We start from the raw sequence: 11,058 nt of genomic DNA on the forward strand, positions 1-11,058 counted from the left end.
GGAGTGTCGGGGAACCCGACAATCAGGGGTACCCTGCAGAACTGCTGCTGTGTGGAGCAGGGACCTGCCCAGTGCTGATGGCTCTTCCTCAGGATGCCCTAGGGTCTCATCCCCTCCTGCCCAGCACCTCTACAGACCCTGCCTTGCTCCTGGGATAGCTGCACCTCCTATGCTCCTTGAGCCATGCAAGGCCCTGCAGGTGAGCAGAGGGCTCTCAGCAGGTGACTGTCTTCTAAAAATGAAAAGCAAACCCAGAATGGTCAAAAGCCCCTAAAAGGCAGAAAGAATTACAAATAGGGATTGAAAGCTAAAGAGAGAGAAAATCTTAATTAGATCTCACCAGCCTGTAGAGGAACACATTGGATTAAAATGAAACGGAACTTTGTACTCTCAGGGTTTCAGTGCAAGAATGGAAGAGGAATTATTCACATTTTCAATTTGTGAGGCTGGATTGCTTTTTCTGTGAACCTGTCTTTTTAACTTCTCACCTTGTCAGAAAATTGTGAAAAGCTGCTGGGTTGGTGTATTTGGGGTAGTTCTTATCACGGCACATGGTAGAAACATTTCCATGGTTTCAGAACATGGGCAGAGTTTCCTATTTAATCCTCTCCTTCTAGGTTAACTCCTTTCATCCTGTGGTGTCCAGCCTGGCCCCTACTCACCAACCTGCCTTTGACTTCACTACCAGCGATATTTTCTCTTTGTGAATTTCTATCAATATTTAACACAGTGGTGTCAGTTATGCTGTAAGATGAGAGGAACTACTAGAAACCTTGAATTATACATCGTGTGGCGGGGGAAAGCTGGGAGCATTTTCTTTTGGATCCATAGCTCTTGGAGTCGATCGTCCAGGACCTGCAGCTTGAGACCCCAATAATGGATGAGCCCCAGAAGAAACTCAGCCCCCGGCACGAAGGACGGCCCCGCAAGGTGAGGTTCAAAATATCCTCAGCTTACAGCGGTCGAGTGTTAAAACAAGTCTACGAGGACGGGCAGGAGCTGGAGCCCCCGGCCAAGGAGCACTCGCGGCGGTTCCTGCGCCACAGCTTCGAGCCAGGGGACCATTTCTGCGGGGCTGGGGAAGCGCTGGAGAACAGGTTCTACTGGCCCACGGCGCTGACTGCCCAGCGCATCAGCATCTTCAGAGAGGATCAGGAACACAGTCTCACGGCGACCTCGCCCCTGCTCAGTGACTGCCAGCCCGGTGCCAGCCACTGCAGGGTAAGTGATGCCCAGGGCCGTGCCCTCTTTGGGAACCCGCCTCAGGCTAAACCATGTTTAGAGTAATACAGTGCCAGGAGTCTCACACTGGAACCTCATCCAGATAAAACCCAGTTTTGTCAGTCTGGGACTCGAAAAGGGTGGTTGTAAATCCCCAGCCTTTATCCCAGGAATTTCATGTGCTGTGTATTCCACATGCGGCAGGATCAGCAGGGTCTGCAGCGGTGCAGTCAGCGGGGAACGGTGTCTGCCAGCTGTGCTCCATATGTGCTCCAGCTTCTCCTGGTGCTGATCTGCATCTATCCATTGAGTAGAATAAGATATAACATTTACACAAATACTGATATCTGTGCATAGGAATCTTACTGCATCTAGAGCAGTCAAATGTAAGGTCCATATTAGCTTAATTGGGTATATTTAAAACATTAAAGTTGAATGACCTCAGCTTCCAGGAAAGCCAGTGTCACCATGAGGGTACCAGGAGCCTGAGAGCCAGGCATCCTCATCCTCCAGCAGTCAGAATTCCCCTTTGGCTACTTGGACAATCCCAGCTTAGTTTCACTCACTATTTTCTTAACATGTAATTAATACCACTGATATAGAAGTGTCTCTTTAGTTGTAATAAAGAGACAGAACATGTGCAATATGTGTAAACACTTTTTATGGCCTTGATTTGAGCACATTAAAAGTCTGTTAATTCTTGGTACTCATAAAGCTGTGTGTGGGAAACCCAGATAACTGATATTTGACCTGTGTTTAGTTGATACACTGCACATCTAGTTTACCCCAAAACATCAAACCATGATGAATCTCTCCTGCCCAAAGGCAGAGCAGTATTGTGATCTTATCCACCCTGTTAATTTGTTCTGCATTCTTGGGTAATGCTCCTCTCCCTTCCCCAGTCTCCTCAACCACAGATAACCTTGAGTGACCATGCTGTCCAGTACCAGTTTGTGTTGTAACAACATGCACTCGGTGTTTGGAGATGCCATGCCCCTGTAACACGCATGAGACTCTTACTTTCTGCAGCTGGTGAGGACTTGTGCTCACCTGCCTCCCCCTCACGTTTCTCCTCACAGAGAAGCAGGTGCCCCATTGTCAGGAGAGCACCATCCACCTTGTGTCAGCTGATGTGACTTGGCAGGGCATTTTTTTTAGGAGAACATCCCTTTTGCATCACTTTGTGACACAGATACTTAGAGCGAAATATGAAGAGTGTGTAAAACAATAGGCCCTGGTAACTCCATATGACATCCAGAGAGGGGGAAGGAGGGACCAGGTCAGCAAAATGCTGCTCTCAGGGAAATGTTTGACCATGCCAAGTTTAGCTTTAAAATAGTTAGAAAAGAATACAAACTCACCCATTAGGACTGTCCCTTCACTGCTCTGCTGGGTGCTCTGTAGGTGGTGGGGGAGCTGGGTGGGTGAAGAGGATGCTCTTCTGGAAGCCCAGGGACCATCAGTGTTTGCAGAGTGAATTTATACTGGTGAGACACTGATAATTTCCTTCTTCAGGCTTCCCCAGTTGTAGATTTTGGCAAGATCATCATCTACACTAATAACCTGAAAATCATCCGTGCACCGATGGACCAGAAAGAGCTCATGAGAAGAATCATCCAGACTGAGGGAATAAATGACTGCACCTTCCTATACCGGGAGAGGAAAGAAAGATTTGGTGGTGGACATAAAAAAGATGTGGAAAAAAAGATCACCTGCAACCAGCATGTGCAGGTAAGAGAAAATGGAAAGTGCTTTTTATCCCTGAGGCTTTTGAGTCTCTAAGCCCTGGTCAGACCACAGAATATTCCCATTCAAGCTCCATCCATCTCTGTATCTGGCTCCTAGATAACTTTGGAGTGAAAGCATCACTTTGTTCCTTGTTGCCCTTGGGAGATAATGACCAATTCTGTGCTGCAGCCTGTGCTCTGGGGATGGCTGTGCTGGTTCCAGATGCTCATGTCTCCCACTGGATTCTCCCCCTGGAGATGGCTGACATTTATGTAGCTTGGCTGAAGTCCATCCCTCGTCACCTCTCCCAGTGGGATAAGGGCAGGCTGGAGTTTCTTCATCCTGACAAGGCTAAACACAGCTGCTCTGTGGCTGAGACTGCTGCAGGCTAAAATTTTAATATCAGCTGAAATAAGGTTGTGCCTTTCACTTTCTTTCTCACGAGGGAGTCTTTGTTGGTCAGAATCCCAATTAGTCTGACCATAATTTGATCCCACAACACTTAATGTTGTTGTTTGGGACAGATACAGTTTCACAGACTGGAGTCCAGCCTGTGCTGAGTGCAGGTCACCAAGGTCCTTCTCCCAGGAAATTCAAGGTGAGACTTGAAAGAGGCTGCCTGGCACCCCGGGAGAGAGATGCAGGCACAAGGGAAAGCTTGAAACAAAGTGTGCATGGCAGTGATAAGGGATTCAGGGGAAGAGGGTGAGGAGAAACGCCTGAAGAAATGAAGCTCAGCTCAAACTTGAGGCTGCAGAGCTGAGATGGTATGATAAGAAATGACAGGAGGACGGGTGGAGCTGTGCAGAAGAGAAAGATGAATTTGGAGTTTTGCGTTACAAGCCCAGTCACATTAACTTCTCATTTTTCATCAGTAGCCACAAATTGTCCCCAAACATATGGGAGCCTTTCTGTTGAAGTCCTTGTGTAGAGAACTGACTGTCACTGGCAGAGTGGTGTGCCAGGAGCAACTGTGATGGGAAAGACCAGAAGACAGAATTTCCTTCTTTCAAGTGTGTTCCTGACTTTGGTGCCTCACACCCACTAACAGATTTTTTTTTTCCTGCTCTCTCTCCTTCAGGAGGACGATGTGGAACACGGCTGTTCACAGTGTAAAGGCTCAGGCTCTGCTCCCTGCTCACTGTGCCACGGAAGCAAGTTCTCAATGCTGGCAAACAGATTCAGGGAGTCCTACCGGGCTCTGCGGTGTCCGGCGTGCAACGAGAGTGGGCTGGAGCCCTGTCACATCTGTACTGCCTGACTGGGCTGCCAGCACTGCCACCAGGGTTTGTGGAAAACCTGGAATTATTTAACATCCCAACAGCCTCACAATGGCAAGTTTTTAAAAGATGGGAATGGCACGTTATACGTATCTGACTGTGAGTGTGAAACTGCACCTCTCCTCCTGATTGTCCCTCCACTCTGCCCCGTGAGCCTGTCCAGCTCTGGAATCAGCCTGACCCCCGGTGGGATGTGTCCCTGACGCCGGACGCAAGGCAAATGTATCCCCGGCCCAAAGCAAATGATCAGCATTTGGAGGTCAAGCACCTGTGTAAATATCTCTGCACCTGGAACTCAGCTGAAACAGTCCCTGTGCTGGCACTGTCCCTCTCTTGGGTACTTGGTGCCTGGCACAGCCAGGTCTGACCCCTGGGTCCCTGTCATTAGATGCTGCAGGAGTGGGTGTGCAGTTGGTACCAGTACAGGTGCACACTGCCTGTACAAGCAGTGCCTCCCCCGGGTTTTTAACTTGCCGAGCACTGCAAGTGACGCTGTTGTTGCTGTTAACTCTGTCCGTGCCCTGCAGGGTCACAGGCGTTTCCTGAGGTTTTGTTGATCTTACATCGTCTTTAGTGACACAGGGATACCTTTGGGGTCTGATTTATGGGAGGCAATTGAAAACCCTTCCCAAACCTGGAGCTGTAAAAATAAAATAAACATGTATTTCTTACTATGAATAGAAGTTACTAAGTTTTTAGTCTCCTTACAAGGAAGGGTTGGACTAGAAGTCCCCTGCATGCTGCTCAGCACTTCTCAGGACCAGGCTGAGAATGAGCAGGATGGCTCTTGCTTAATATTAATCCAATGTTGTAATCTGCAGGAGGTAAACTCTAATTAGTGAGGTGAAGCAAGGATGGAGATACTCTGCAGGTTGCCACTGGTGCACTAAGTGTGGGGGCTGTGAGAAGCTGAGGCAAAAGGGAAATGGTATTTTTTTTTTCCCCAAAGCATTAACTTATTACACTGCATATTCAGGAGTAATGTCAGTGCAGCCTTAACTTCCATATTACCTCTGAGACCCTGATGAGTTAGAGGCTGCTCACACGTGCTTCATGCTGAGTCTGCAAGCCCAGGCAGGGTAATTTATGGCCAAGTTTCAAGTTTCCTGTGGTAGGTTACAAGGTTTCTCTGCAATACTGAACTGATTCGAAATAATGCTGTTTTAGTTCTTAGACTTCCATATATCTCCTGCTGAAATTGTGAGGTGGGTACTGAGGGTTTATTTTTCAAATTGCATCAATCTACGGCAGATATCTGATTGGCTTTATTCATCATATCAGGATTCGCAATATGAAAAAATGTTGTCCTTGGGGTCTCACTGAGGGCAGGTGAGACTTCCCAAATCAAAAATTGCTGTTAATCAGATATCTTCCTTCAGATCTGACCTGTTTGATCTCAGTTTGTTGGGCTTGTTGGAGAGTTTGCTGGCTTAAGAGAACAAAAAGCAACCAGGTGAAATTATAGCCTGATAATGTTTACAGTAAAACCAGATGCAAATATGCATTTATAAAATCAATATTTATTGTTCTTTGGTAATTACAATGTTTTTCAACCACTGTCACTCCTCTGGGCTGTGTCAACTGTTCCCATCATCCCAACACGTCACTAGGGCTATGGCTGCAGCCAGGATCTGAGCTCTGCCCTTGTTCATCCCAAGCCCAGCCTAATCCCAGTGCCTCGGGGAGCATGGACTTGTCTGTGCACTGGGATTGGGCTGGGAGTGACACAGTCCAAGCAAAATGGGGGGATTTGCTCCCTCCACTTCCAGTGCACTCCTTTTACTTCGGTAATGCCCTGACTTGATTTACCCAATAAATGTTTTTATTTCATGTGACAAAGAAGTTTGAACTTTCCTGCAGCATCATAGTGAGGTGGCTGTTGAGGCAATGGGCTACTTGTCACATGTTACTGGTTTTATTTCTGCTGTAGTCAGAGGCTCCTGCCCATCCATCTGTGTGTCTGTCCTGGCTGGGCAGGCAGCACAGGGTGCAGGGTGTGAGCTGGGCCAAGCTACCCTTGCAGCCAGCACTGCCCTGCTCCAGTCTGGTTCTGTCCCCAGCTCAAAGAGGCACAAATCTAACCAGGGCTGTGGCCCAATGCTTGTGGGCAGAGCCCCCTGCACTCGCTGGCAGCCTGGGCAGTGCCACAAGGACCTGTGCTGGGCACCCTTGCTCCTGTTGCTGCTATCCTGGGCACTGGGAAGTGGAGAACACCTCCTGCTATATAACCTTTTGTCAAAAATTGTCAGATCCTTAAAAACTGGATTGCTTTATGGGTCAGGATAGAAGTAGTAGATGGTGTGTTGCAGTTCTGCCAAGAAATAACAAGTTTTTCCTGTTTGCTGAAAGCCTGTAAAGACATTGTTGGGCTTGCTGAAGTCACCAGGCTTCTGCACATGATCTCACTGGGGTCAGGTGGAGTGTCCATCTCATGAGGGAATGACAGATGAGATATAGGAATCTCTATATGTGGTGTTGTGGTTTTGTTTAACTGACTGCCTATTTTTTCCTAATGTTTAATGGCTCGATAATGGAAGTGAATCCCTGGAGTGGTGTCATGCCCTGTACTGAATATCAAACTGTCCCCTCACAGTGTATGTGAACTGCATATGAAATTCTTTTACAAAGGAAAACCCCAAATATCCTCACAAGTGCTGGAACTTTGAACAGTAAATACAGGCAAAGCTGCCTAGTCTGAATCTATTTCTCTTGTTTCTGTTAACCTTCTACAGTTTGTTGTTTTGCCTTAGAACAGGAGTGTGCGAAGATGCATTTAACGGTTTCTTTAAAGGAAAAACAAAACCAAGGGCAAAAAGGCAACAGTCTCTTCTCCTGCCCTGCTGCAGGAACTCCCGAGCTGTCTGGCAGGCTCGGGCAGCCGGATTCACCAACCGTGTAGTTGGCTGCCACACCATGGCGAACCGACGGATGTGCTCCCAAACACGAGGGGGGGAAAAGAGAAGGCAGCTGATTTTTCTTGGATATTTGGCAGTTCGAGGTGAGAGAAGAAGACGAGTTGATGTCTTTCGGTGTGAAGGATTTGAACCATAGCAGAAACGCAAATGGAGTTGCTTCCTGTGGTACAGGTCGGTGGGACTCGGGAAGGGCAGTTGGAGGTGAGCAGGGAGGCTGACAGTGACACCCAGGGGGGCACAACAGGAAGGTTAAAATGATCCTTGTTTGTACGTGGCAGCAAAGTGCATTGCATGGTTTTACCCCAGAATGTGATAGGACTGAAGAGGTAATTGCCATAGTTACTCATAAATGCCTTAGTTAAAGTTGATTTCAGGACTCCTGCTCTGCCTGTGTCTGCTGTGACTCTGCAGGTGGAACCTCGGAATGTTGTTATGCTGCAGAACAGGGTGGGAAGGTGCAACCAGATGAGCTCTCAGAGGAGACCAGAGCCAAAGCTGTCAGGGTTCTTAAAGGGCATGTTTATGCCAAGACATCTTCTGGCCCATGGAAATCATAAGTGTGGCCTCAACTGTGGCATTTTGTATCAGCTGCAACTTGTGATCCATGAGGATGGAGCACAGAGGTCCCTTGGACACTGGAAAGCACCAGTGTATTTTTTTGGGTGGCCTTTAGCTGAGTGCAGTGGTTGTTTTAAAAGTAAGCCCATGAACTGGGAACCAAATATTTAGTTCAAGTGTGATGAAATGATCCGTATTTGAAATATGCATATCTATATGTGAAAGGCTTTTGTACTTATCGATCTTTAACACAGCGACTAATCTGTGTAGTGGATTTTTAATTTACATTTATTCACAACCACCATCCTTCCAAAGCAGTAACTAAGTGGAGGAATCTGGACAGCTTTAGCTGAATTTGCATTATCACTGCCTCATTTCCCTGTGGTTAAAAAAGAAAGAATCAGAATATTTATGAATTTAAACGTTATTATTTTTTGCAAGTCTTTGAGGCTGTCGTTTTGATTTACGTGGGCTCCATTTGATCTTGTGTGTAAACCCAGCCCTTCATTGCTTTGAAATATTTTGGTTTTATACAAATTATCCTGTGTGAGCTGCAGTGATTTCTCTCTGCTGTGGAACATGGTGCCACCTGAGCGGCCCACGACTCCCCTCCAACAGCTTCTGAGAAATGCTGCTGTGGCTGGGAACTGCTGCTTCTACAAATGACTGCACACCTTCCAGCCAGCAAAGGTATGCAAAGTCTTAATTCCCTGAATTCAGAACAATGACCAGTGATCAATTCTGCTTGTTGTTGTTTGTAGAAAACAATCGATATGTTTGCAGGAAGATAAGCCTGGAGTGCAGGAATTCCTGGTGTATCTTTTACTCGCTGGGTTTCTACAAGTGGAGAATGGTCGGTTCTGGTCAGAGTGATGCAAGGGGTGACCCCGTAACTGCTGAGATCCCCATGCTGGGATGCCGAGGGTTTTGGGGGGTGGAGGGCTGGTACTTCCGAACCGCCGTGCACTGGTGCTGTGCTCGCAGCTCTGCACCTGCAAAACGGGCTTGGAAACCTTCAGGGAACGCTCGTGGCCGGCAGCGGGGTGGGAAAAAAAATCCGGGGCTGCAGATGGGTTACACAGGCAAAGTCAGCTTTGGGGTTTGTTTGCGTCCATTCAGTGTGTTAGAGGAAGGAAGTCCTTGAAATGCAAACAGTCTGGAAAGAAATTGACTCCACGAGCTCATTGAAATTTATTACGGGAGCTCATTGAAATTGACTGCGGGAGCTCATTGACGCTTTTAGGAGAAGCGCGCACGCTTTGTAGGGATCCCCGTCCCCGTTTCCCGCGATCTGACATTCTGAGGGATGGTTTGCGGGGCTGCGCTGCCCCGCGCGCAGCTGAAGGCCGGGGATGCGGCTGCGGCCGGCGGGGAATGAGGCGGGCGAGGGACCAGGCTCGCCCCGGCGCCGGGGGTCCCCTCAGCGCCGGGGGTCCCCTCAGCGCCGGGGGTCCCCTCAGCGCCGGGGGTCCCCTCAGCCCGTCCTCGGCGCGGACGGGGCCGGGTCCGCCCGGGTGCGGCGCTGCGGGATGGCCACGAGATGGCGCCGCTGCCCGGCCGGTGACGCGGCGGTGATGGGGACCGGAGGTGCCGGGGACCGGCGGGACCGGGTGCGGAAGGCCGGGGGTGCCGGCCCTGCCTCGGCCAGTCTGAGGCTTAGCCTCACCGACCCTGCCCGTCCCGCCGCCCCGGCAGCGGCAAGAGCTGCCCTGGTCGCTGCCCTGCAGTCACTGCTCGCCTCCCCGGCTCGCAGCCCGTGCCCCGGCCAGCGCCGCGCTCTCCCGGGTGGCACAGGCTGAGGGGACAGTGGCTGTGCCTCCGGAGCCCCTGGGACTTGTGGCGGGAGCAGGTGAACAGTCCATCCCTTCCCGGCACCCCGAGCCCTCTCTCCTGGCTAGGAGTGCCCGGTGTGACCCGGGTGAGGGTTGTGTTCTCGCAGGGGGAGCAGCGATGTTTGGACATGACATCGGGGCAGCAGCACAGCCGCAGCCCCCTCCCCTTCGGGCAGTTCCAGATTTTGGCAGTCCTGGCTCTGTCCCGTGGCCCGCAGAAGGTGCTGGCGATGAGGACACTGGAGCCAGTGTCATGTGCGGCCGCTGGAGGAGACACAGGGCTGGCCGTGGCCTGGATGGGCAGCGAAGGTGCTCAGGGCAACAGGTTCTGTGCTCTGGGCAAGGGGATACGGGTCTGGGCTGGAGTCCTGTGTCACCTCCATGGGACTGCTGTCCCCGGGGCTGGGGCACGGTGACCACAGGGCTGCGGGGCCGGCCAGGCTGAGCTCGCTTTGCCCTCTGCTGCTCTCAGCTCTGGCTTTCCTGGGGAACAAGACCTTGCAGGGCGGCTGTGCCTGACTGAATACTCAGTTTCTGGGCTGTTCGGCTCTTCCAGCCATTACATCTATTTGTAGACTTGTAATGTTATTTCTTTCACAGTGCTGTGTAGGAAATTGAGTCTATTTCTGTTTAAATACTGGGGTAATAGAGCCTGCTATTTAGTGAAAGATTTATGTAAATGGTTCTTTGTTTCACATGATTGGGCCTCAGAGAGTGCAAGTTACATCGATAATGTAATTATGCCACTACTGCCATTTGAAAGCAGCACGTCGTGGAGAAACCTCCAATTTTGGTATAGAACAGGACTTGAAAACCTTGTGCTTTTTAAATCAACTTTTATTCTGCAGCAAGAAAAAATAGTAGAGCTGGGTTATTGAACATGCTATTCTGGAGTTGTCTACCTTTTTAGCTTAGAACCCAAGATTTCTTTTACATCAGAATTTTGATATATCAGAATTTTTGAGTACGTATAATTGCATTACATAACTGAGTTAGCCTTAAAATGCAATTTTCCCACCTTTCCTTGAGCTTCATGTTTTGTTTTGTGTCAGGCTGATGGGCAGTATTTCTTCAGCCTGGCATTTGTATTAGCGTGGAGGTCGCAGTAATGTTTGAGTATATCACTTGAGATCAGTAAATTACCTTGTGCTTTACAATACAGAGTTCATTATTCAGGTGAGTGTTGATTGCTTTTCGCAAGGGAGAGTGAGCTCCTTGTAGCCTTCTGTGTGTCATTCCTGACCAGAGTTTTGTAACCTCCAAAACAGACTATTCATCCTCAGTTGTCCGTTTTTGTGCATGCGTTTCTTACACAGGATGGTGCCCTACAGCAGCCTATACAATGTATAGGATATATTAACAGTTGTGGCACCTCGTGGGAAACATGTGCCATAGGACTTTGCAGGGAAATAAATCCCCTTTCTCCCTAGTGTGGGAATTGCGATCAAATACTCGTTTGGGATGAAATAACATCTCGCAGACATTACATTTTTATTCCCAAGTGCTTTAATCCCTAAGGTTTTA

At 49.1% G+C, this 11,058-nt stretch overlaps 1 protein-coding gene across 1 annotated transcript; it reads left to right on the forward strand.

The window, feature by feature from the left end:
* The first annotated feature begins 876 nt into the window (after nucleotides 1-876).
* Nucleotides 877-4,257, forward strand: GRXCR2 (glutaredoxin and cysteine rich domain containing 2). The gene is made up of 3 exons (XM_032703162.1): nucleotides 877-1,221; nucleotides 2,737-2,952; nucleotides 4,031-4,257. The coding sequence occupies exons 1-3, from the start codon at nucleotides 877-879 to the stop codon at nucleotides 4,208-4,210; spliced, it is 741 nt and encodes a 246-aa protein (XP_032559053.1). The 3' UTR covers nucleotides 4,211-4,257.
* The last annotated feature ends 6,801 nt before the right edge of the window (nucleotides 4,258-11,058 follow it).

Source organism: Chiroxiphia lanceolata, chromosome 15 (genome assembly GCF_009829145.1).
Source record: "Chiroxiphia lanceolata isolate bChiLan1 chromosome 15, bChiLan1.pri, whole genome shotgun sequence".
NCBI classification, from domain to species: domain Eukaryota; kingdom Metazoa; phylum Chordata; class Aves; order Passeriformes; family Pipridae; genus Chiroxiphia; species Chiroxiphia lanceolata.